We start from the raw sequence: 25,899 nt of genomic DNA on the forward strand, positions 1-25,899 counted from the left end.
CTCAGCCTACAGCTCGGTAAAAGCCAACCAATCAAGCTCTGCTCTCAGGTCGGCATCAAGCTCTACTCTCAGATCGGCAACCAAAGCAGTTCGGTCTCAGTATTCGACCGAACAAGGAGTTAGTGGACCCATGCAGGATTTCCACAACTTCCAACACATCCACTACCACGTGGCGTCAACTCAGGCCACGATCTTAGGCCATGACCTACACGACCTCCACGACCTAGAGTGATGATGTAAGCCACGATCTTAGTTCAATGTATAAATAGAACTTAGATCTGATAGAAAAGGGTTAGAATCTCTCTAGAGAAAGAATCATATAGCAAGTCTGTGTTGTAAGCTGTAATTCGCAGATCAAGCAATACAAACCTGCCCCCATTTCTCCCCGTGGACGTAGATTTACCTCAGTAAATCGAACCACGTAAAATTCTCTGTGTCGTAATTTATTTTTACGAGCATTTATCATCATCAAAAATTCGCGGAATCATCACTGGCGCCGTCTGTGGGAAACAGAGAACAAAATTTGTGATAAAGCGAATTTTTGATCCATTTTTTCCACCCAAAAAATGCATACCAGATCGCAGAGTACCCGTATTCCTGCCCGTGAGAACCAGGAGGAAGCCAATCCATCCCATAGGTCGGGGAAAACAGCCTAGGGATAAATCCACCACCAGTTCTCATGGTGGAGGAACAAGCCGCTCCAAAAGCCGTCACACCGAGTCTTCCCAGCAGCCCGATTTGAACGAGGCTGTCAAGCTGTTTTTGGCGGAAAAGCAGGAGGAATTCTTAACCTTCCTGCAAAAAAGCCAAAAGCAGCCGGGGACAAAAACGGCGGATTCTCCCTCTCCCTCCATACGAGACAGTCACTACCGCAGTAGTGTCATGTCTTCCAGAAGAAAGAATCCTCGGTACCGGAATCACAGGAGAACTCCATCTCCTCCATACCGAAGAAATGTCGGGTTCGCCATGTACGGAGTATTGAGGACTCCGTTCTCGGACGATATTACCCGAACTCCCCTTCCACAGAACTACCGAACTCCGTCGATAACCTATGACGGACTCGTGGATCCTCATGACTTCCTGGGACGCTATCAGTATAATATGGCGAACCAAGGTCTCAATGAGGTCCATATGTGCAAGCTGTTCCCCGAGCTGCTCATCGGGAACGCCAGAAGGTGGTTCGACAGCCTTCCTCAAGGCAGCATTAGATCCTACCGAGATCTGATGGATGCTTTCCACAGGAGGTTCTTTCAGAAAGCGGAAGCCCGAAATACTTCGGCTCAGCTGCTTTCTATACGTCAAGGTCGCGACGAAAAGATCAGCGACTTCCTGACGAGATTCCATAAGGAATGCCTACAGGTAGATAATCTCAATGATCTACTTGTCATTTCGGCATTCCAAAATGGAATCCTGCCCGGAGCTCTCTACAGAAAGCTCGTGGAGTGCGGTCCGCAAACAGCTCAAGAGATGTGGGACCTTGCGGACAAGTTTTCTCGTGCCGATGAGGCAGACCGTCGAAAACGGTCTTTAGACAGCTCATCTAGAGAAGACAAAAAGAAGCCCGGTCATAGCGATCAGAGGCATCCTCGCCGAACACCTTCTCCACTAAAGGAGAGATAACGGTCATCCGAGGTGATCGAAAAAGAGCAAGTGTGTTCGCAGATTGCGCTTAAAAGTGCCGAGCAATCAGTTCGGCACCATCAAGCATAGCAATCACAGCAGCCGGAATCAGAGGCCGGCGAAATGACCGAAGTCACACCGGAGCCGAACTCGATGGTGTACGGCACTGAAGCCGTGATTCCGGTTGAGATCGGCATATCCAGTCCCCGAACTCAATTTCTCCTCAGAAATGAATGGTGACGGACTAAGAGCCGAACTACATCTGGCCGAAGAAAGAAGAGAATTGGCCTGCATAAAAGCAGCCAAGTACAAGGAGCAAGTAGCCCGGTATTATAACCAAAGGGTGAAAAAGCTGCAATTTCAAGTGGGAGATCTCATCTTGAGAAACAACGAAGTAAGCCGAGCAGAAAAGCTGGGCGAACTCGAACCCACATGGGAAGTTCCATATCGGGTGTCAGAAGTCCTCGGCAAAGGGTCTTACAAATTGACTCACGTGTCAAGAGCACAAGTACCCCGAACATGGTACGTTTCCAACCTCAAAAAGTTCCATTTGTAAGAGACAGTCCGGTCAATGTGCTTTCTTTGGTTTGCTTGGTTTTTGTTCGTCTCTATGTGCTTTTTATTTGTCTATATGCCTTGTCTATGTGCGTGTCGTCTCTTACAAATGTTACTGAGGTATCTTGTTCTTCGAAGGCTGATCCCCTTCTTAGAACATATACAAGCTAAACGATTGTGAGTCAAAGCTTCTACAGAAGATACAAGACCACAATTCAGCTTAAACAAGCAGTTCGTCCGAAACGAGCTGCAACAAGCCAACGATTGTGCGTCAAAGCTTCTAAAGAGGATACAAGACCACAATTCAGCTTAAACAAGCAGTTCGTCTGAAACGAGCTGCAACAAGCCCACGATTGTGTGTCAAAGCTTCTAAAGAGGATACAAGACCACAATTCTGCTTAAGAATCAAGCACTTCGTCTGAAACGAACTGCAACAAAAGTCCGATTCTCGCGATAAAACTTGCCTGAATTAGGACAAGGGAAAGTCCAATCCACGCGATAAAACTCGCCGAATTAGGACGACCAAGTTCGGTCAAAGCAGTTTACCTCATAAGACCGAGGACGACCATGTCTAGTCAAAGAGGTTTACTGCATAAGACCACTTCGGTTAACTGGGAAAGTCCGATCCACGCGATAAAACTCGCCGAATTAGGACAAGGGAAAGTTCGATCCCGGCGACAAAAATCGCCAAATTAGAACACAGACCAAAGACGAGTCCGGTCAAAGATGTTTATTTCATCAGACCAAAGACGAGTCCGGTCAAAGATGTTTATTTCATCAGACCAAAGACGAGTCCGGTCAAAGATGTTTATTTCATCAGACCAAAGACGAGTCCGGTCAAAGATGTTTATTTCATCAGACCAAAGACGAGTCCGGTCAAAGATGTTTATTTCATCAGACCAAAGACGAGTCCGGTCAAAGATGTTTATTTTATCAGACCAAAGACGAGTCCGGTCAAAGATGTTTATTTCATCAGACCAAAGACGAGTCCGGTCAAAGATGTTTATTTCATCAGACCAAAGACGAGTCCGGTCAAAGATGTTTATTTCATCAGACCAAAGACGAGTCCGGTCAAAGATGTTTATTTCATCAGACCAAAGACGAGTCCGGTCAAAGATGTTTATTTCATCAGACCAAAGACGAGTCCGGTCAAAGATGTTTATTTCATCAGACCAAAGACGAGTCCGGTCAAAGATGTTTATTTCATCAGACCAAAGACAAGTCCGGTCAAAGAAGTTTACTTCATAAGACCGAGGACAAGTACGATGAAATTTTTTCGCTAAGCTGTAAATACACAGTGTTAGAAGCGAAAACAAAAACAAAATTTCATTTTCAAATCTTGTTCGGCACACAACTCCGCTACCCTACAAAATGGCGTTACGCTATTACAAAGGACTATTCTACTGTCCAGGGTTGCTGAAGTTAAGCCACCTATCTGCAAAATCCTCTGGAAGCCGATTTCGGTTGTTCCGAGCAGATGAAGAATAAGCAGGTCGACGAGATGCTATCCTCGACCCAACGCCTCTTCCCCGAGCTCGAGAAGTCCTAACACCTCGGCGATGAAGAGTCTCTGCAATAAGCATCTGCTGATCTTGCTCGCTCATAGTCACAACTCCTCGGCGAATTTCAGTCCGTCCCTGTCTTGACGATTCCGGTTGCTCCTGAGCCCGTTCTCGTCTTGACGTTTCCGGCTGTTCCGGAGTTCGTTGTTGGCTGGGAGTAGGATTTTGAACAAGGGAACCAGAGGTTTGATCTGGAGTGCGAGCATCTGTTGGCGCGATATGCCGAAGGAATCTTTCTATGGAGGGGCGCCGAGAAAGAACAATGTTGTACCGAGAAGCCCAGCGCCGCAATGATGTCACGACTTGTTGGCAAGCCGAGCTCTCCAGCGCATTGTTCCTCCGGAGTACATTATATTCCTCCCACAGTTCGTCAACTCGACTCTGAACATCTGATATGGTCATTCCCCCGCGCACACGGATGTAATCCTCGTACGCAGTCCTCTCAGCAATGGTCGTGTTCAGCTCGGCCTCCAGATCATTCTTATCGGACTCTAAGTCCTTATTATCGGCATCCAGCTTCACTAAACGAGCCAGAAGCTCGTCATTCTTCGTCTGATCGGCTATAGCTCTTTTCTCAGCTTCGTCTAAAGCCGAAGAGTACAGCCGCTTCCAGTGAAGTACCTCCAGCTCCTTGAGAGTTAAGAATACAAAGCAGCTACGTCAGTTCGGCATTTCAGCTTACCGAGCAGGTAGTAAACCACAACAGGAGTAAGAGAGTACGAAAGGCTATACGAAGACACAAGAGCAGAAAGAAGAATTTTTTCATTCATAAGAAAAAAAATTTTTCTATACAAGGAGGGCTTCAAGGCCATTTTACATAAAGGAAGAAACTAAACTAAGAGAAGGGAGACGAAATCATACTTCGCTAGCTTCGTCTCCACCTTCTCGGTGAGGTTCAGCTTCCTTCTCCTTATCTGCTTCAGCTTCAGCCTCTGCCTCCTTGCTCTCCTCAGCCTGCTCGGCGCCACCGTAGCCGATCTGCTGCGTCTCCTGATCGGCTTCCTTCTCCGGATGCCCGACTCGCTCGACTTCGGCCTCCCGCTCCAGCGGCTCGGCCTCACCCTCTCCGTTGTAAGTCGAAGCGGGTGAAACGGGTCCCACGGAGGCAAAGATAGCCTCCAGGTTCTCGTCCCGATCAGCTCGACAACTCCGGACTCGGTCTGCAGAAAGCAGGACCGAGGATGAAGCGAGCTCCTCAAGGAGCGGCAGATTCTGAAGCCGAGCTGCTATCTCTCGGCTGTACAGAGGCAGCACGACATCGGCCCCCTGCTCGCCCTTATCGGCAATTAGCCTTACCAGGCTACCGACAAAGGCCGAGAACTGGCTGCTCAAAAAGAGTTTCTCCGTGTAAACACGGAGAGCCTCCCCTTGGGCAACCACGGCAGCAGCATCGCTCCGCTTCGCCTGCTCTCGCTGGATGACGAGCTGGTTTTTGGCAAACTGAGCTTCATCCTGGGCCGAAATCCTAGCAGCTCTGGCCTTCTCAAATTTAGCCTCAGCCTGTTCGGCCCGATGACAAGCAGCCGCCAACTTCCTCTGCATCTCGGCATAGTCATTGGACGCTTTGGAGAGTTCGACGGCGACGAGCTTGGAGAGCATATCGTTCCTCTGAAAATGGATAAGGAAAAAAGTCAACAGAGGGCACCAAAAATACAGGACAGAAGCCAGGCCAAAGAATCAAGAAGACAATTCACCTCGGCGAAGTCCGTGGGCCATAAAAATGGCTCACAGATATGCTCCGAAGGAGGCGCCAAGACCACGTCTTTCTCTGGCGCTCTCGGGGGCTTCTGGGTCCTCCCCTTCCTACTTGCCGAAGTCGACTCCGGCTTCTTTGGACCCGAAGAGGTCTTTTGCCTCTTCGGATTCTTCTCGGCATCAGGCGCCGAGCTGGTAGCCTTCTCTTTCTCCGGCTCCTCAAGCTCGGAGGACTTTCGGATAGCCTTATTCAGCATGAACACTGCCAAAAAGCAAGAAAACAAGGTTAGTTTTCTTCGTTAAAGCAGTAGAGCATAAAGATAAAGAGAAATCCTCACCCTCGGCCTCTTCGTCCGAAGACGAGATATTGAACACGAGGTCGCCCTTGACGAGCTCAGTTTCCGAATACTGTTTCCTAATCATAGGAATCTTATTGAGCTCGCCCTCGAGCTCGGCCAACGGTTCTAACCGAGGATGGGGAATCACGGACTTCGGCCTTCTCCAAGGAAAGCCCGGAGCCGAAGTCCTATTATAAAAAAAGAAACGGTTTTGCCATTTCGGCCACTTGGTTTGCAGAAGGCCCTAAAAGGCTGTAAGGGGATCAAGTAAAACCAAGATCCCTTCCTTTAAACTGGAAAAAATTAAGGATTGCCCTCAGAGACAGATCCTTATCTAGCCTACGCAGTTCGGCAGCAAAAGCCGATAAGTGCCTCCAAGAGTTCGGAGTCACCTGACCTAAAGGGAGTTGAAAAAAATCAAGAAGCTCTACAAAAGGTGGGGGAAGAGGAAAACGAAGCCCGCATTCTAAGCAGGCTTCGTAAACGGTGGCATAACCCTCCGGCGGGTCGTTAGCCCTATGATCATCGTCGGGAACCACCCGCCTTCCCCCCAGGTAAAAAATATTTCTCGTGAAGGGATATCACAGTATCCTTACTCAAGATACTGTGAAAATACTCTACGGTCTTCTCCCCGGATTCTTTCCGGCTAGAAGACCCCTTATCCCCTTTCCTACCGCTACCCGACACCGAAGAAGAAGAAGAAGACATTTTTCTTACTTTTTGAAAGTGAAGAAAGTCTGAAGAAGCTCTTGAAAGCGGAAGAAAATTTCTCGAGAAAGAGAGAGTATAGAAGACGCAACAGCAAAGGTATTCAAATGAGGAAGAAAGAGCATATTTATCAGATTCGGCGAAGATTTCAAAATCGTCGCACCGTTTCGAATCCCACCTTTTCAGGATTCAACGGCCGGATTTTACTGTCGCATTTAATGCAGTCACATGCAAGGCACGTCCCCTGACGTCAGCCTCCCCCGTACCTTTATCCAGAATGCCGAAGTGACTCGCTTCGCCGAAGTGATTCACTTCGTCTTTCGGGGGGGGGTAGTGATGGGGTACGAACTAAACAAGCCCAACAGCAGTGACGGCCCATCAGCCCAAAGCCCAAGGAAGAGTATGAGTTCGGCATTACCAAAGAGTTCGGAGGAGTTCGGCATTACCAAAGAGTTCGGCCTCAGCCTACAGCTCGGTAAAAGCCAACCAATCAAGCTCTGCTCTCAGGTCGGCATCAAGCTCTACTCTCAGATCGGCAACCAAAGCAGTTCGGTCTCAGTATTCGACCGAACAAGGAGTTAGTGGACCCATGCAGGATTTCCACAACTTCCAACACACCCACTACCACGTGGCGTCAACTCAGGCCACGATCTTAGGCCATGACCTACACGACCTCCACGACCTAGAGTGATGATGTAAGCCACGATCTTAGTTCAATGTATAAATAGAACTTAGATCTGATAGAAAAGGGTTAGAATCTCTCTAGAGAAAGAATCATATAGCAAGTCTGTGTTGTAAGCTGTAATTCGCAGATCAAGCAATACAAACCTGCCCCCATTTCTCCCCGTGGACGTAGATTTACCTCAGTAAATCGAACCACGTAAAATTCTCTGTGTCGTAATTTATTTTTACGAGCATTTATCATCATCAAAAATTCGCGGAATCATCACAATGCAACATATCTCCTGTCAAAAATAAAACGAAGAAGTAAAAAATAACATACCTAATAAATAATTTTACATCATCGATCCGTAACGATCGATATCGATGAAACTATAAAATGGAGTGATAGATTTCAATATTTACATCTTTAAAAGATATTCCCCAAAAAGTATTTAGGACCACCACAGGCAAAGTGACTTTTCCTCTCTAAGCTGGTCTAGTAAATTCATTCTTGTCTCGATTGTTATAAATCTTACTCCTATTAATTGCACTCACTTCACTTTAAATTGCTTGACTTTTCTCATTTTTTTGTCGCACACACAAAATTGATCAATTTCATTCGATTTTAGTCGCCATGGTGCAGAAGACAAAGTTCCGAGGAGTCCGGCAGCGGCAATGGGGCTCTTGGGTGGCCGAGATCCGCCACCCATTATTGTACGTTTTTCGATACATGCTACCAAGATTCTTACGTACTATTATCTCAACTACTATTTGATTTCTCGTTTTTTCTATTTATAGTAAAAATGAATTAATTTCATCAATGAACATTACTCAAATAATGAAAAATGTATATAATATATCAAATAATTTTATTAGTATATATATGCATGTTCAGGAAGAGGAGGGTGTGGCTGGGGACCTTTGAGACGGCGGTGGAGGCGGCGAGGGCGTACGACGAGGCGGCGGTGCTGATGAGCGGCAGAAATGCCAAAACAAACTTCCCAGTTCCGGAAAACTTTGAAGAAAGCCGCAGCACTAAGTCATCCCCACCGCCGCCTTCTTCGTCCGTTATCAGCGAGAAGCTTCGCAAATGCTGCAAATCGCCGTCGCCATCCGTCACGTGCCTCCGGCTCGACAACGAGAGCTCCCACATCGGAGTCTGGCAGAAACGGGCCGGGTCAGAATCCGAAGCAAACTGGGTCATGACCATTGAGCTCGGCAAGAAGGAGATCGTGAATGACGACCGGAGTGGTGGTGGTGTGGCAGCGGCGGCGGAGTTCGGAGACGAGAGGGATGAAGAGGAGAAGATTGCATTGCAGATGATTGAAGAACTTATGAAGTAATTAATTACTTTAATTTTCTAATCAATTGCATGTTTTTTCTAATCAATCAAATAAGGGTTTCTATATATATTTTATCAAATTCCTTATTTATTTATACCTATGATATTATAAATAGTTTTTTTTGGAAAATAAACTATTCAACTAAAAATCTTGATCGCAAGGACCACCATCTATAAACTTAAAAACAAACCAACTCGATCGATCCTTGAAGGAGCAATCCATAGTTCGCTTCTAAAAATTGTCGAAAATGTTAATGAATTATAGTATAACCAAAAATTGAAGTTGTGGAATAAAGTGGAGTAGTTATTAATTTTTATAAAGGAATATTAATCAGTCAGTAAAATCACGAACTTTGTGTTATTTTGGACCAAATTAAGACTCACATGACAAATTGAAAGTTGAAATAGCAACTCAATGAATTAAAACAATATTGTTTCTAATCAAACAAATCCAGCTCGGCACTCTATCACGCCTCTCCCCCTCCTGTGCTTCAAATGAATCCTGCAAGCCAACGGCTAGGACAACGATAGTGTCAATGACTCTATTTTCTTAATCTAAATTAGATTGTACAGAGAACAACTGTATTCAGCGTCGACCATTACTGCCTCCAACATACTCTTTCTGTTCACGAGGTTTCTAAACATGTTGTAGGCTTGTAGCTCATTTCTCTTCCCAAAGCGTTATTTTAAATGATCAACATGTTAGGTTTGATATATTGAAAAACATGTTTCGAGCATGAATAAAATCTTGCTTGTATACGAAAAACTCAACAATCCACTTTTAACCCGATTCAGTATTATTCGAGCAGGTTCACACGAATAGAATCACTAATATTATTACATTGTGTTTGCTTGTGCATTTATAAGATGTTTTATAAACATTTAAATGCATAAGAAGCAAACAAAGTCTAAGCCTTTGTTTTAGTAGACCGATTGTGGGCGTCGTCCACTTTAAGGTAACACCGTCAGTTCTGCTTTGGCTACCTATCATGAAAGGTTGCAATGTCAGTCCGATATTTCTAAGCCTTACTGAAATAAGATGACATTGGTGTGGTATAGCACTGAACGGATCTAACAGCAAGACATGTCTTCATGCTATCTACTGGAAGACTAGGTCTTGATAAACAACTATTTCTTAATCAACATGCGTTAACATTGAGCATACATTATTGATTATGCATTACTTTGACTTATCAAACGGTGCGGGTTTTTCACAACCCAATTATCCTGATATATTTGATAGTGATAATTAATATCTAGCGGTGCTAGGATTGCTATTATGTTGAATCGCGCGCCTGGTGAGTCTGGTTTGATAATGTCCCCAAGAGGAGCTCGAACAAGTTTTTATTATTCTGAAACTGGATAGTTGGAATTTAATTATTCCATGAATAATAAATAAGTGTTTCTCGCTAAGTCCACTCTTGGAATTTAAAAGATGTTAATTAATTAAGTCTACAACAGACACTAATTAATTAATGAACATTTCTCTCTTAAGCGCGGGAAATAAACAACAAACAAAACGGAAGCTCGGATTACTTATAATTTCGGATTTGGATGAACAGTGCAATATTACTTCTGTAGTGACTGCTCGTAATATTCCAATATAAGCTTGTATTAAATTGTGAGTTCAATTTAATTAGTAAAAAGCTATTTGGGGGAGACCATATCCAAAACCTTCCATAGATCCCTGACTGACCCAATACGTAACTTAATATAAATAAGAGAACAAAGGAGACGTAAATTATTATTATTTTCACATGAAAATTTCGTCCCCCCTCTCTAATTAGAATAGGACTATTTTTCAACTCTCCTCCGTGAGATTTTTAGCTCATCCTCCGTGAGGAATTTTCTGTCTTCTTTATTTGAGTCATAGTATTTTGATAAGATCAGCCCACACTGATATTGAGATACAGTTTGGGAACCAGTCAGAAGATCCGTGGTCTAGTATTGAAGATCATCATCGTGGAGAAGGTGCAAGCAATCAACGATTCTTTGAAGAATCAAATCGGTAACTCTAAACCGTAGAATTCATGTTTTAGGATTTACTTTCTTTAAACATGAATTATTTGCGTTCTACTCCCTCCGTCCCTGATTAATTGTCATTCTTTGACCGGGTACGTGTTTTAAGAAATGTAAAGAAAAGTTGGTTGAAAAAGTTAGTGAAATGCGAGACCCACTTTTTATATTGGTTTTATAATAAAATGTGAGTGAAGTGAGTTAGTGGAATGTGAGACCTACTTACCATTTATGGTAAAAATGAAGTGTGACGATTATTGAGGGGCAGACCGAAATGAAAAAGAATGACAATTAATCGGGGACGGAGGAAGTAGCATGCAATTATCATGTGAATTGATTAATCGCATAATCGGTCAAATAGATCTTTATCTGATTTATTTGTTATGTACAAGTCTTCCGTTGTGCAGGGGCACCAAACCCCAACACAACAATGGTTCCCTATATACCTTTATAGTGACTTGAACCTCTAACATATTGGTTAATAATGAAAAAACCAAATTCTACCACTTACTTCATTATCGAAAAGATTATCACTCTACACTATTCGATATAGAATTGCAGACATATATGACTTAATAGTGTTGCTGAACATGGTGGCAGTGCTTGCTCAACCACCACACTGATCTGAAGCACTAGATCATCTGTATGTGAAAAATGATTTTATAAAAATTTGTTTTTCTATTAATTTTTTAAGTTCATAGGAGATACTAAGAAAATATTATAAAAATCATTACTATAATAGTTAAACCGCCTTTTTATAATTTATGGCGATTCATTATCGATTTAAATCACTATATACCCTATTACATGATAATACTACATTAGTAAGCATATAATTAAACCGAACAAGAAAAAAAATTGAAATTGGATGTACACAATTGGAAATCTAATTATGTGAACAACGAAAAGTTGAAATTGATTTTTGAATTTGAAAAAATAAGAAATGGGACACAATTGGAAATCTAATTATTCGATACTATTATTATAAAAATATTGAAATTTCACCCTAGGAGTTGGAGCTCGCTTAGCAGTTTAAAACCCCAAAATCATTAGGGTTTATCTCCCCCTTTTCCCAGCGCGCTCTATCTCTTTATCAAATCTCACGCAGTTTAAATTCAAGGTACGCATCGAGTATACACATCCTCCGCTTTGGGCTTGAAATTGGATTTCAATTCGTTAATTCGAGCTGAGATTCGAAAGGCTGTTCATATCTGCGTTTACAGGGGAAGGATGGGCGAAGTAAAAGACAACGAAGTCTACGAGGAAGAGCTTCTCGACTACGAGGAAGAAGAAGAGAAAGCCCCGGACTCTGCCAATGGAAAACCCTCCGGGGAGACCGTCAAAAAGTAATTGCTTTTGCGCTAATTTGAAAGTTTGGTTTCTGTTTGATTGAGTATGAGGTGTATATGTTGAATAATAGTTATTGACTTATTTGTGAAAACATAAATCGTGAAGCATTTTCTAGATTGTGTGAGGAGGGGTGTGGGTTGCTTGTTGAATCGAGTCTAATGGGGATTTATAGTCTTTATGCGCGTAGTTTGTAAGAGATCTGAAAATGATGAAACTCGAGCTTTGAGAACTCCTTAATTGCCTCTCCAACTGATATGTTAATTTGGGAATCCAGTGATAGATGGTCGGTTGAGATGTCATAATTAAGTTGAGATGTCATAATTAAGTTCGAAAGAATACTTTCTTTGATAGTTTGCCCTTAATTTTACTGCAATACCACGCTCCTTGGTCAACTCGTTAAGTGACTTTCTTGCTGCTGGCCTATCTTTTTGATGTATTTTTATCTATTCTTTTGGTCAATGCAGGGGTTATGTAGGGATTCATAGCTCGGGTTTCAGAGATTTTTTACTGAAGCCAGAGCTTCTTCGAGCGATTGTGGATTCTGGGTTTGAGCATCCATCAGAAGGTAGGGCTCCATGTCCATTGATTGAAATTCGTAATTACTTTTCAAATAGAGATGACATAGCATGAACGTGGTTAGCTTCAGGAGCGCTGGAGAATTTTACTCCTAATAGTTAACCAAAATAAATACTTTTTGATTAAAGATGAAATAGCATGGCATTGATTAGCTTTTGGGTCACTGGAGAATTCTTGACCTGTTTGCTTGACCAAAAAAATCCATATTTCTAAGCATTGAGATAACATCCAGAATACTTTTCTACCCTTGAATAGTTGAATTTGAAGATAATACCTCGACCTAGGACTTTGCAGGGTTAATCACTTTTAATCATCCATGCCAATCTATGGCTTTGTTTTCCGATTTAAGTTGTTTCCCGTCTATTTTGTGGCTTTCCTTTTATGTACAGTCATCGTGTTGTCCCTTAATGATAAAATCTCTCCAGCATATTATGCACATATGAATTTTTTGCCAATAGTACTGTCTAAGCTTGTCTTTACATGAAACTGACTAACCATCTGTTTATTTCCTCTTTTTCAGGTAAAAATTAATCTGACTATCCTGATTTTCATTCCAAAATTGGCCTAGTTAACCACTTTCAATAAAGCGACTTTTAAAGAACTTTTTCTGATTGAGGATTCGTTCGTCGGATTTTCCTTGTTCTACTTCTCAGTGCAACATGAATGTATACCTCAAGCTATCCTGGGAATGGATGTTATTTGTCAAGCGAAGTCTGGGATGGGAAAAACTGCTGTCTTTGTTCTCTCTACCCTACAACAGATTGAACCTGTTTCTGGCCAAGTAGCTGCCCTTGTCCTCTGTCATACAAGAGAACTAGCATATCAGGTACCCTGGATAATGCACATTTATGGTTTTGACATCAATTTTAGCAGATTACACATGTGAACAAATGTAAACTTACATCTTGATGTGGATGTCAAACTCCCTAATTACTTAATCTTGCTTTTTGGCAGATTTGTAATGAGTTTGAGCGATTTAGTACCTATCTGCCTGATCTGAAAGTTGCAGTGTTCTATGGTGGTGTTAACATTAAAACCCACAAGGACTTGCTGAAGAATGAGTGCCCCCATATTGTTGTCGGAACACCTGGAAGGATACTAGCTCTTGCTAGAGATAAGGATCTTGGTTTAAAAAACGTGAGGCACTTCATTCTCGATGAGTGTGATAAGATGCTCGAGTCACTTGGTATGTTTGTTTTCAATTTGAGTTATAGACTACCATTCTAGAATAAGGCCACTATGATATCATGCTTAAACAGTGACTCTTTATTAGACATGAGAAGAGATGTTCAAGAGATTTTCAAGATGACCCCGCATGATAAGCAAGTGATGATGTTCTCAGCTACCCTGAGCAAGGAGATTCGTCCTGTTTGCAAGAAGTTCATGCAAGATGTAATTTTCTTTAACCTTATTTCTCTTAGTTATACAACTTAATTCTATTCAAGCTGCACTCGTAATGTTTTATAATCCCAATTACCTCCGGGAATTGGTGGTGGTTGAGGCTTGAGGATGTTACAGAACTTGAGTAGTTGTTTACAAATGTAATTGGATACCCTTGAATCCTAAAAAACCAATCAGTTGAGCCAATAATTATGCAAGTAGGTCAAGTATTTGCCATATGGTTGTTATTACTTATATACTACTTATATGCTATATGGTCATCATTCACCCTATAATCTAATAGGATAAGAAAATGAGGCTGCCATTAGGAAAAGCATTTGTATTGGCTTTGGATATTCATGTATTTTATGCTACAAACCTCTGATTGATTGAAGATGTAGTCTCTGTCAATTTTGGTAGACACTAACCTGTTCTTTGCTTTGTCTGCAACTTATGATTCAACTTGTGTGCTATCCTCCTATCTTTTGCAGCCAATGGAAATTTATGTGGATGATGAAGCAAAATTGACTCTTCATGGGCTTGTACAGGTACAGTGACCTGCATAGTTATGGAGCATATATTTATTGTTTGCCCGCTAGTACAAAGTTTTTAATTATGTTTCTTTTGTTTATTTTCCAGCATTACATCAAGCTGACAGATTTGGAGAAGAACCGGAAGTTAAATGACCTTCTTGATGCCTTGGATTTCAACCAGGTTGTCATTTTTGTTAAAAGTGTCAGCCGGGCTGCCGAACTAAACAAGTTGCTTGTAGAGTGCAACTTTCCATCGATATGCATACACTCTGGAATGTCTCAGGAAGAAAGGTAAGTTTATCTTTTAATGTCATTGCAGATTTGCAATGGAATATATTTGGTCCTATTTTTTTTCATAGTATTTGATCATAGACGTCTGTGCTGCCCTTTTCAGGTTAACACGCTACAAAGGTTTTAAAGAGGGTTTGAAGAGAATCTTAGTTGCAACTGATCTAGTTGGAAGAGGAATTGACATTGAGCGTGTGAACATTGTTATAAATTATGATATGCCAGATTCTGCAGATACCTACCTACACAGGGTATGTCCATTTTTAAGACTTGATGTGCTTAGGTTACTAACTTAATTGTGGACCAGGTCACCTTATTGAACTTTCTGCTACTACAGGTGGGCCGCGCTGGTCGATTTGGAACCAAAGGGCTTGCTATTACGTTTGTATCATCTGCATCAGATTCTGATGTTCTCAATCAGGTAAAATATCGTCATGCTATTTCTCGCTTTCCATGGGTTCCTAGAGCTTCTGGGTTTAAAATGTGCCCTTTCCCAGGTTCAAGAGAGGTTTGAAGTTGATATAAAGGAGCTCCCTGAACAAATTGATACTGCTACATACAGTATGTCTTCATCTTGTTTTTTACCCTTTATAAGTATTTCAACTTCATATGATATTCTTTTAGCTATCATGTCTTTTCTTCTGTTTAAATGTATATCTCTTGGACTTCTATTTAATCATATCATGATCAAATGCGTTTTCATTAATTGGAGAAGTAACTCAAGCCTACCATTGGTTGATGTGATTCCAACATCTTGAATAAATACTTCATAAGTCTGCTGCCTTGAATTTAGGTTTGATATTAGTCTTGCAAGGGTGGTTTTTTCATACTGCATCATATTAACAAATTGAAGCTCGTAGCTTGTAAATGTAGACATAATCGATAAAAAGCACTGTATTCACTAAAAGTAATCTGCTTCCCAAACCTTAATGAATGTAGAGGTTTCGTCAAGCATTCTTTCTCCTATAGTGCTCACTGATTTTAGCATGTAATCTATTGAAGACTTTGAGTATCTATGGCCTTCATAGCTAATAAGTAAACTACAGATTTTTCCATTGATTTCAGCCGGTATTACCTGTTATTAATGATCACTTGCCATCTTTTTCCACTGTAACCAGCTAAGATCTTGAAGCACTCTCACACGATCCTTGTAGTCCTACACAAAAATACTATTGATCCGTACTCATTTCTTACTTTGTTTTGTTTGTTTTGTCCAGTGCCGGCTTGATTGCTCGATCTTCTGAGGAGACGGATTCGCAGAATAGTTGGAGTGGTTATTGTAACTGTAATATGAAGAAGGATGTTAGTGTAGTTCCGAGAGCAATAGTTACTTGTTTGCCTTAATCTTTGAGGGTAATCATGACTTAATTGTGTAGATTCTGTTGTAGCATTAGCATTATCAGCACTTATCGTTTTTCTGTATCTTGGAATTTTACTTGGATTTGTTCATGTTGGATCAATGATTGAATTAAGGGTAAGCAAGATTCAAGACTTAATGGTGTAGATTCTTTTTAGCTTTTCACTATTTATGTGTTGATTATGATTCTAGGAAGTTCGAATGGGATCTCTGATGTAGTAATAGATCTGCAAGTAAGATTATCATATCTTCTCTGATGTAAAAGATTATCATATCTTCTCCAAGTATGAGTGTCTAGCCTTCTTGAATTGTGTAGATGATTGGTATTAAAACATTAAAGCAAATAGTTTGTTTCATACAATCTATATATATACAGGAGGAAAAATGAAAGCAATGAAATGTAAAAGAAATGAAAGTGAGCTTCTAGATCAGGATTTCTCTCATGGCTTATGCTTCCCATCATTCCAAGAACAATGCATAGTGAAATCCAAGGCTAACATTCCCCTTCCCCAGTTTGCCTCTTTTATCTGCTTTTCAACCATAAGGTCGCAGTTGTCTACTTCGATCATCGAAATATTATCATCGCATTCCCAATCGAGCTCCCTTAAATTGTAGCAGTGCTTTATACTTGGATGCTCCAGCCTTTCAAAGCTTCCACTTTCGACTTTCCAGTGCTCCAGATCACAGTCTTCCATCAGAAGATATTCGAGCGCTGGAAACGTCTTCTCCTCGACTTCCCACTTTGGACCTTGAAATGCATTGCATCGCAGCTTGAGCACTTTCAGCTTTTCTAAAGAAGCAATCTTGCTCATTTCTGACCATGGATACCCCATCCCACTCAGTGCCAACTTTTTTAGGTATATTGGGAGATTTGGTAGTGTAGGAGGATGAACTAACTCAGACCTAAGTTCAGGATTCACTACCACACATTTAAGTGACATCAAATTTTTGAGAATAGAAACATGATCAAAGTAACTCAGAGGCTCATCACAATGATCAGGTGGTAATTCGATTCGAATCCCTAACTTTGTTAAATTTTGGATTCTTTCAAAAACACCTCTTCTACAGCTACGAGCACTCACATCCAAAAGCGTCGTGAGGTTTGCCAACGGGGTGCCCCATAAATCAGGTAGATCGCTTCCCATGACATGAAGATGCCTAAGTTTTTCGATATCCCATTTGTCTCGAGGCAGATACAACGCAGCTCCACCTGATCTGATGTGCTGGTGTGGACAAACAATCAAGAACTGAAGTCTCTGAAGTTTGGATATGGAAGGAGGGATCTCCCCATCGTACACGAGAGCAAGGTAGTTCAACTCGACTAGTTCCACTACTTGTGATGGGAACTCATAGAAACGAATCTTGAGAGCATCAAGCACCTCAAGCTTTCTCAAAGCAGAACATATTGGCACTGGATATCAACTAAAGGGACCGTAAAGTAGAAGAGAACGTGCAGAGAACGCACAGTTATCCTCTACTGAATCGTATACCTCTTTGATACAAAGTAGGATGTTCTTGTGAATGCACAACCTTCTCTGACCCTTTATACTTTCCTCTGAACTGTCTTCCATACTGTCGAGTACGCAGAAAAAGTTGTTCTTCCTAGCTTCGTGTTGACAGAGGTGCCACCACGAAGAATGGAGGCCACAATGCTTGATCCCTTTCTTAGCAATGGACATCACAGAGGAACTTCTAGTGCTCCTTTTGTAAACCATAACACTACTTGAAGCAAGCTCATCCAAATATTTGAGAGCATGCTTCTTTACAGATTTAGCCTTATTCTGTTCAAGTAATCCCTCAGCAAGCCACATGTTTACAACCTTGGATGCGGGAATCTCAGCATTTTTAGGGAAAACTCCCATATACAAAAGGCACATCTTCAAATGATGAGGTAAGTTTTCATAGCTTGGATACCTTTGATACTTCATCATATGCAGCTTTAAAGACTTCATGTTTATCTAGCGTTGCTACCTCGTTCCAGTACTCCACGGTCTTCTCTGATCCTGATAGGAGATGAGCCACTTTGATGATTGTAAGAGGAAGGCCATCACATTTCTCTGCAATCTTCCTTCCAGCCTCCTCAAGCTGGAACGAGCAAGGCACCATCATAGCAAACACCTTCTCACGAAGAAGATCCCAACTTTCATCCTTGTCCATGAGCCGCATATCCATGGAATCAATCCCGGATTATAAGCCAGCGCGTTCGACTACTCCTTGCATCCTAGTGATAAGCAAAACTCTGCTCCCAACTAGATACTCAATAGTAGCTGCAAGCTTCTTTATGTCATGACAAACTTGTGCATCCCACACATCATCTAATACAATCAAGAATCTCTTACCCTTCAACCTCTCCCTCAAGTACTCACTTCCCCTCTCATCATCATCATCATCTTCCATGGTAAGCATCATTTGATGAGATTTCACTTGATCCAGAATGTTCCTCATAATATTGTGCAATTGCCACTCTCTACCTACTTCCACCCAGGCACGACATTCAAACCATTCGACCATATCAAAATCTTCGTATATTGTACGCGCAAGAGTGGTTTTACCGATGCCCGCCATCCCAGCAACCGAGAGAAACTTCACATTCCGGTGCCACACTCTTACTAGCTCTTCCTTAAGCTCACAATCTGCAGATCGGATAAACCGACCATCTTGGCCTTGTTTGCACATAAGTCTTCTTCTTTTTCTTCGTGCTCCTCTTTCACCTTGTTAAAAGTTTGAATCAAGGAATGGACATTAGGTTTTAGATGAGTCAAGTCTATCAAACGTGAGATTGGATCGCTTCCTTGTTCTTCTTCTTCTTCTTCATCTGGATTTAGGCCTCTGTTCTGGAACTTTGTCGTATTGCTCAGAGAGATGCAATGAAAATAGATCGTGGAATTTGGGTATTGCCACGGCGATTTGTGCAAGCGAAGCTTTCAATCTTTCCCTTCTTCTGCCGTCCAATCTCCCCAAAAATTCTTGAAAGGAGAAAACCTCTTTGTACAGATTTTGTGTGAGTTCCAGAGACGGAGGATTGAAGCAAGCGTCGTAGTGCTTTAGATATCCCCTAAGCTTGGACTTGAGTGGAAACAGAGCAGAGCAGCATAAACTGCCATCTCTCTAGCAATGATACGATCAAGGAGGAGTAGACTTTATTAGTAAGTCAAGCTTATCAAAAAAGTGAAATTAGAATTTCTGATATTGGTGTTAGAATTTTTAAAATAAGCTTTTGTGAGTTGTTTCATTAAATTTTGCTGAAATTTCGATTGAGTCACTGAGTTATCAAATATTCTAGATTTTCCCCAAATGTGATTGAAATTTATGACCGAATATTCTATTCACAATTGTGTGTCCATAAAAGTCAACGTCAACCGAGTTGAAACTTGACAATAATGAGAGAACAAATAATGTATTCGAATATGACATTATACTTATTCAATTATTTAGTTGAATGAATAAAGGTGGATCTTGTAATAAGTGCATAAAAAAATTTTGATTCATGAATAACTACAAGTTGGATGATGATTAGACAGAGTGGCAAGACATTTATGGAGAAAGAGGTCCGGAGTGAGTGAGGTGCCGCGGGAAGTCATTCTCAATATCTATTTGCCGAAAAGAACTCCGATCAAATTGTCTGCATATTCCACCAAATAATTACAAATCCAGAAATTAAAGGAGTATTTTTTGTGTACGAATGGAGTATTTAAAAATGTAAGAACCATTGGAAATAAGTGATGATGTTAGGGCTAATAATATTTCCAGTGAAATTAAAAACAACAAAGGAAAAGTAACTTAATAAACATTTCCATGAACATCTAGTGTAAAAAAAAATACATACATGTTTTCTAATTATATCGGCGTAATATTTCTCTCTATAGTGATCTCCAAGGAGGCCCTTTCTGCAAGTAAATTACACACATTAATGTGCTAATAGTATATAGCATATTCAATAATGTGATTCACATACGTGGAAGTAATAAATTTTGAATTATATACCCGTGAATGATGAAACCAGAATCTTAAATACACTTCACTCGACTGTTATTTTGAAAAAGTTTTTAAAACTTATCACAATGCAAGGTGGTTGTCATCGCACCGGCTGAGGTACCTACTAACATAGCATGTAGATCGACCAAGATTTGACCAAGTAAACATAAAAATATGATAGTGAAATATGAATGAAAAATATTTTAAAGAAAATAGTATGTAGTTTATAGTACATTTTTAGCATTTCCCATTCCTTTAGAGAGCAATTCTTCCATCACGACTTTAAAAATCCTTGCACCCCGGTAAGTGACTTTGGTCCTCTGAAATAATAATAATAATAATAATAATAATAATAATAATAATAATAATAATAATAATAATAATAATAATAATAATAATTTATATAAATGCTCAAGAGAGGAGAGCCAAGAAAAAAAAATTACTCCTATACTACTACAATTGAAGACTTACTGGATCGACATGTTTGATATCTGACATAAATGATGAGCCATCACAATAGTAAATGTAAACTTTATGCCAATTGTAGAAATCTGTATGAACATGAAACCAAAATTCAAATTTCATCAACAACTAAATGAAGGCAAATATTAATTTATTTGTTGAAATATATACCTGGATTAAAAGTGGAATTTGTATCTAGTAACCCTCAGAAGTTGGTTTGATTACCAATAAATGGGTAAGTACTCCCTCGCGGTGTAGTTGATCTATTGTAACACTCTATTTTCGAACTACACCATCCACCAGACTAATATCCATAAACAAACAAAAACAAAAACAAAAACAAAAACAAAATTGCATTACTATAACTCTATAACATTGACTTTTATTTCTTTGTGAATATTTAAATAAAAATTACTCTATATTAGAATTTTCTTTGTTTTATACTAATGGAGTATTTGATAAATTATCAAAAGATCATCAAATTTACTCTAATCTTTTTCTTTGTCTACATTCTAATATTTTGATGATTCCAATACTAACATAGGCTAAATGTCAGTTATGCTTATGAAAATATTCACAAATGACATATCGATCATCATCAATTAGTGGCATATTATAAACACTTTTTATGCATTATGTTTTTACCTACAAATAAACAATCCAACTATTTGAGGCATTTCCATATCCCTCAAAATAGGAGTAAGCAGGTGGACTGCCATCTAAGCAAACTGTTGCATGGAAATAGTGATTATTTGCTGAGGTGAAAAGTAACTAATTGTTAGCTTTGATAAATAGTTAAAATAAGAATGTAACCAACCTGCCCCTTTTGGAATAGCACTCTTTAGAAAAGTAATGTCTATTAATTGATCTCCATCAACTTGAGCATTCATCACAAGAACTGACCAAATAAATAAACTTAACCAACCAGCCATGGTGATGATGCCTCTTTCCATTCTTCACTCACAAAAATTGAAAAAAATAACAAATGTTACCATTTGATTAATCGAGCATAGAAAAGAAAATATACATGTGAATTAACTAGCAATGTGATGGAGTACGTACTAAACAAGCCCAATAGCAGTGACGGCCCATCAGCCCAAAGCCCAAGGAAGAGTATCAGCTCGGCATTACCAAAGAGTTCGGCCCCAGCCTACAGCTCGGTAAAAGCCGACCAATCAAGCTCTACTCTCAGATCGGCAAAAGCTGCTCGGTCATAGTTCAGAAGTTCGGTCTCAGTATTCGACCGAACTGGGAGATAGTGGACTCATGCAGAACCTCCACGACCTCCACTACACGATCTATTTAGTGGTGTCAACTCATACAGGATCTCATGCAGGATAGCGGACCAAACAAAGAGATAGTGGACCCATGCAGGATCTCATGACCTCCACGACATCCACTACCTAGTTAAGGGTGATGCAAGCCACGACCTAGTTAGTGGTGATGCAAGCCACGATCTTAGTTCAATGTATAAATAGAACTTAGATCAGATAGAAAAGGCTCGAGACATCAAATAACATATAGCAAGTCTGTATTTGTAAGCTGGTAAACCAGATCAAGCAATACAATCTTGCCCTCCTTTCTTCCCGTGGACGTAGATTTACCTCAGTAAATCGAACCACGTAATTCCTTGTGTCGTGATCTGTATTTTCCAGCATTCATCACCATCAAAAATTCGCCCAACCATCACTGGCGCCGTCTGTGGGAACACAGAGAACCAAATTTGTGATAAAGCGAATTTTTGACCCTTTTTCCACCCCAAAAAAAAAAAAAATGCATACCAGATCACATACTACCCGTAATACCGTTCGTGAAAACCATGAGGAAGCTAGTCCAGCCCGCAGGTCCGGAAAACAGCCTCGGGAGACATCTACTTCCAGTTTTCACGATGAAGGAACAAGCCGCTCAAAAGGTCCACACACCGAGTCTTCCCAGCAGCCTGATTTGAATGAGGCTGTCAAGCTGTTCTTGGCTGAGAAGCAGGATGAGTTCTTAGCCTTCCTGCAAAAGAGCCAAGAGCTGAAGACGAAAACGGTGGATTCTCCTTCCTCATCCAGACATGAAAGTCACTACCGCAGTAGTGCCGTGTCTTCCAGGAAGAAGAATCCTCAACCCCGACATGTTCCTGTTCCTCCTCGGTACCGGAATCACAGGAGATCTCCATCTCCTCCATACCGAAGAGATGTCGGGTTCGCCATGTACGGAGCATTGAAGACTCCGTTCTCGGACGATATCACCCGAACTCCCCTTCCACAGAACTACCGAACTCCGTCGATGACTTATGACGGGTTGGTGAATCCTCATGACTTCCTGGGACGCTATCAGTATAACATGGCGAACCAGGGTCTCAATGAGGTCCACATGTGCAAGCTGTTTCCCGAGCTGCTTATCGGGAACGCAAGAAGGTGGTTCGATAGCCTCCCCCAAGGCAGCATTAGATCTTACCGAGATCTAATGGATGCTTTCCACAGGAGGTTCTTTCAGAAAGCGGAAGCCCGAATCACTTCGGCTCAGCTGCTTTCTATACGTCAAGGTCGCGACGAAAAGATCAGCGACTTTATGACGAGATTCCACAAGGAATGCCTACAAGTAGATGATCTCAATGATCTACTTGTCATTTCGGCATTCCAAAATGGAATCCTGCCCGGAGCTCTCTACAGAAAGCTCGTGGAATGCAGTCCGCAAACAGCTCAACAGATGTGGGACATTGCGGACCAGTTCTCCCGTGCCGATGAGGCAGACCGTCGCAAACGGTCCTTTAGACAGCTCATCCCGAGGAGACAGGAGGAAGCCCGATCATAGCGATCAGGGACAAACTCGCCGAACTCCTTTTGGCGATCAGGGACATCCTCGCCGAACTCCTTTTGAAAGGATTCAAAGGACTCCGGTGCAAGACCGATTGGGGCCACGTCTCAATCCTGAGAAGCCGCCCGCTCAGTTCGTACCATTGAACAAGTCAAGAGCGGAAATTTTCGAACTGCATTCCGATATGTTCGAAAAACCAAAGCGGATGACGAAATCGGCCGCGCGTCGACCTCAGGATCAATATTGCTCCTTCCATCAAGACCACGGTCACGATACCGAGGAGTGCCGACATTTGGCTGCAGGTATTGATGCTCTTGTGAAAGCAGGGACATTAAAAAAATACCAAAGCAAGCAGCCGAAAAAGAACAAAAAGCAGAGAGGTGCGAACTGCGCTCCTCAGGATCCGAAAAGGCAACAGGATCCCGAAGACGATGACGAGCAGCAATATGATGGAGTAATCCTGACTATTGATGCTCTCCCTGCCGGGAAGACTAAATCGTCCCTGAAGTCAGAGCGCAGAGGCTTCAATCGAGAGGAGCCAGCGCATAAAAGGCTGAAGCAGGACGAAGTGATTACATTTTCAGATGCAGATCCCGTCCCGGCCATCTCTCCTCATCAAGACGCTATTGTCATCCAAGCCGGAGTGGCAAACAAACTGATCCACAGAGTGTTTGTGGATACAGGAGCGTCAGTCAGCATTCTTTTTAAAGAATGTTTCGATAAACTAGAAGTGGATCCAGCTCGGCTTAGTCCGGCACCACTTCCTCTGAAAAGCTTCGCCCAGGAGGACACCCGCCCTGAAGGTATTATCAGCCTTCCGATCACGGTGGGAAAAGCGCCCACAAGCTCCAGTACGATGATCGAGTTCTTTGTGGTAAAAGCTCGGTCTCCGTACAACATCATCCTGGGAAGAGACTGGCTCAACGCAGTTCGGGCCGTTTGCTCTACTTATCATCTCACCATCAAGCTCCCCACTAAAGGGGGGATAGCGGTCATCCGAGGTGATCAAAAGAGAGCAAAAGAGTGTCTGCAGATTGCGCTTAAAAGTGCCGAGCAATCAGATCGGCATCATCAAGCATAGCAATCACAGCAGCCGGAGTCAGAGGCAAGCGAAATGACCGAAGTCGCACCAGAGCCGAACTCAATGACCGTTCAGTTATACGAAGATGATCCATCCAGAACGGTCAAGATCGGTTTCGCGGGAACGCCTCTACTCCGGGAAAAGACCATCCAGCTCCTCAAGGAGTACAAAGATGTCTTTGCATGGTCTCCGTTGGACATGACCGGAGTGCCCTCTGAGGTAATCACTCATCGGTTAAATATTGATCCATCAGTCCGGCCTATAAAACAGAAGCAAAGACTCTTTGCGGCAGAAAGAAATCAAGTCATCCATGACGAAGTCCGCCAATTACTGAAAGCGGATGTATTATTCGAGGTGAAATATCCCTCTTGGGTGGCCAATCCTGTGATGATCAAGAAAAAAGAAGGAGGATGGCGGATGTGCATAGATTTTACCGATCTAAACAAGCACTGTCCTAAAGATTGCTATCCCCTTCCGAACATAGACAAAAAAGTAGAAGCTTTGATCGGCTTCGAAATTTTCTGTTTTCTTGATTTATACAAAGGCTACCACCAAGTCTTAATGGATGAGAATGATGCTCCAAAAACGGCTTTCATTACTGACTTCGGCATCTTGCTTATAAAAAGATGCCGTTCGGTTTAAAGAATGCCGGAGCCACATATCAGAGGATGGTAGATAAGCTTTTTCGGCATTTGATCGGAAAGGAGGTTGAAGTGTATGTTGACGACATAGTCGTTAAAAGCAGAAGCACTTCGGAGTACGAAGACAATCTCAAGTCCACTCTCGACGTGCTCCGAAAAGCCAACCTCAAACTCAATCCCAAAAATGTACCTTTTTGGTAGATTCGGGAAAGTTTCTAGGTTGTTGGATTTCAAAGGAAGGACTCAAGGCAAATCCGCTAAAAGTTCAAGTTGTTCAGAACATGGCAATGCCGAAATCCATACATGATGTGCAAAGGCTAACTGGATGTCTAGCCGCACTGAATAGATTCCTTTCCCAAGCAGCCGAAAAGCAAATGCCATTCTTCAAAGTGTTAAAGAAGGCACCAAAGTTTGAGTGGGGAGTCGAGCAGAAAAAGGCTTTTGACGAGCTCAAAAGTTATTTAGCCGAGCTTCCTATTCTCTCTGCTCCAACAGATGCTGAAGTGATATTCTTATACTTAGCGGCATCGGATCAGACCATTAGCGCGGTGCTTGTACGAGAAGAAGGCCTAAAGCAGCTTCCCATCTACTTTACAAGCCGAGCATTAAGAGGTCCAGAAACAAGGTATCAACCTCTGGAAAAAATTGCTCTGGCATTAGTAAATGCAGGCAAGGAGACTGCGGCCATATTTCTATGCTCACAAGGTATGCGTCTTAACCGATCTTCCACTTCGGCAAGTTTTGACCAAGCCAGAAGCATCAGGCAGAATCGCCAAATGGGCCATAGAGTTGGGAGAACACTCAATCGAATACCTACCTCGGAAAGCCATCAAGGGACAAGCCTTGGCAGATTTTCTTGCAGAAGCAAAGTTCGATCAAGCAATCCCTGTCATTGCCGAACAGAAAAATTCTACCAATGCCGAACTAGCACAGCCCCTGGAATCCGAAGTAG

The 25,899-nt window shown here is 41.8% G+C and overlaps 4 protein-coding genes and 2 long non-coding RNA genes across 6 annotated transcripts; 2 read left to right on the plus strand and 4 right to left on the minus strand.

Moving 5' to 3' along the window:
• Positions 1 to 7,725: 7,725 nt before the first annotated feature.
• LOC121751309 (ethylene-responsive transcription factor WIN1-like) lies at positions 7,726 to 8,551 on the plus strand. The gene is made up of 2 exons (XM_042146030.1): positions 7,726 to 7,855; positions 8,037 to 8,551. Exons 1-2 carry the CDS (start codon positions 7,776 to 7,778, stop codon positions 8,482 to 8,484), a joined length of 528 nt encoding a protein of 175 aa, XP_042001964.1. The 5' UTR covers positions 7,726 to 7,775; the 3' UTR covers positions 8,485 to 8,551.
• A 2,917-nt stretch (positions 8,552 to 11,468) lies between these two features.
• On the plus strand, positions 11,469 to 16,122 carry LOC121752369 (DEAD-box ATP-dependent RNA helicase 15-like). Its single transcript, XM_042147399.1, has 12 exons — positions 11,469 to 11,619; positions 11,723 to 11,845; positions 12,314 to 12,414; positions 13,079 to 13,251; positions 13,380 to 13,611; positions 13,699 to 13,817; positions 14,297 to 14,353; positions 14,445 to 14,629; positions 14,733 to 14,877; positions 14,964 to 15,047; positions 15,124 to 15,187; positions 15,844 to 16,122. The coding sequence occupies exons 2-12, from the start codon at positions 11,730 to 11,732 to the stop codon at positions 15,852 to 15,854; spliced, it is 1,287 nt and encodes a 428-aa protein (XP_042003333.1). The 5' UTR covers positions 11,469 to 11,619; positions 11,723 to 11,729; the 3' UTR covers positions 15,855 to 16,122.
• A 301-nt stretch (positions 16,123 to 16,423) lies between these two features.
• LOC121752623 (putative late blight resistance protein homolog R1A-3) lies at positions 16,424 to 18,155 on the minus strand. Its single transcript, XM_042147743.1, has 3 exons — positions 17,955 to 18,155; positions 17,449 to 17,860; positions 16,424 to 17,394 (listed from the first exon to the last, which is right to left on the minus strand). The coding sequence occupies exons 1-3, from the start codon at positions 18,153 to 18,155 to the stop codon at positions 16,424 to 16,426; spliced, it is 1,584 nt and encodes a 527-aa protein (XP_042003677.1).
• Positions 18,156 to 18,170: 15 nt separating this feature from the next.
• Positions 18,171 to 18,659, minus strand: LOC121752624 (putative disease resistance RPP13-like protein 3). Its single transcript, XM_042147744.1, has one exon. The coding sequence runs from the start codon at positions 18,657 to 18,659 to the stop codon at positions 18,171 to 18,173; it is 489 nt and encodes a 162-aa protein (XP_042003678.1).
• Positions 18,660 to 19,506: 847 nt separating this feature from the next.
• LOC121751646 lies at positions 19,507 to 20,083 on the minus strand. The gene is made up of 3 exons (XR_006040137.1): positions 19,968 to 20,083; positions 19,810 to 19,870; positions 19,507 to 19,605 (listed from the first exon to the last, which is right to left on the minus strand). It is a non-coding gene; the product is annotated as an uncharacterized LOC121751646 (long non-coding RNA).
• Positions 20,084 to 20,204: 121 nt separating this feature from the next.
• LOC121751644 lies at positions 20,205 to 20,729 on the minus strand. Its single transcript, XR_006040136.1, has 3 exons — positions 20,592 to 20,729; positions 20,430 to 20,509; positions 20,205 to 20,278 (listed from the first exon to the last, which is right to left on the minus strand). It is a non-coding gene; the product is annotated as an uncharacterized LOC121751644 (long non-coding RNA).
• Positions 20,730 to 25,899: the final 5,170 nt, after the last annotated feature.

The sequence above is a fragment of the Salvia splendens genome, chromosome 10 (genome assembly GCF_004379255.2).
Source record: "Salvia splendens isolate huo1 chromosome 10, SspV2, whole genome shotgun sequence".
Classification (NCBI taxonomy): domain Eukaryota; kingdom Viridiplantae; phylum Streptophyta; class Magnoliopsida; order Lamiales; family Lamiaceae; genus Salvia; species Salvia splendens.

Excerpts from the sequence above, each read along its gene's own strand:
- LOC121752369 (XM_042147399.1), top strand. The coding sequence starts at position 11,730 with ATGGGCGAAGTAAAAGACAACGAAGTCTACGAGGAAGAGCTTCTCGAC. Across the intron at positions 14,630-14,732 it reads GGAATGTCTCAGGAAGAAAG|GTTAACACGCTACAAAGGTT; the intron begins GTAAGTTTATCT and ends TGCCCTTTTCAG. Across the intron at positions 15,048-15,123 it reads ATTCTGATGTTCTCAATCAG|GTTCAAGAGAGGTTTGAAGT; the intron begins GTAAAATATCGT and ends GCCCTTTCCCAG.
- LOC121752624 (XM_042147744.1), bottom strand. The coding sequence starts at position 18,659 with ATGTGCAAACAAGGCCAAGATGGTCGGTTTATCCGATCTGCAGATTGT.
- LOC121751309 (XM_042146030.1), top strand. The coding sequence starts at position 7,776 with ATGGTGCAGAAGACAAAGTTCCGAGGAGTCCGGCAGCGGCAATGGGGC. Across the intron at positions 7,856-8,036 it reads GAGATCCGCCACCCATTATT|GAAGAGGAGGGTGTGGCTGG; the intron begins GTACGTTTTTCG and ends ATGCATGTTCAG.
- LOC121752623 (XM_042147743.1), bottom strand. The coding sequence starts at position 18,155 with ATGGATATGCGGCTCATGGACAAGGATGAAAGTTGGGATCTTCTTCGT. Across the intron at positions 17,861-17,954 it reads CCGTGGAGTACTGGAACGAG|ATGTGCCTTTTGTATATGGG; the intron begins GTAGCAACGCTA and ends CATCATTTGAAG. Across the intron at positions 17,395-17,448 it reads CGATTCAGTAGAGGATAACT|TGCCAATATGTTCTGCTTTG; the intron begins GTGCGTTCTCTG and ends GTTGATATCCAG.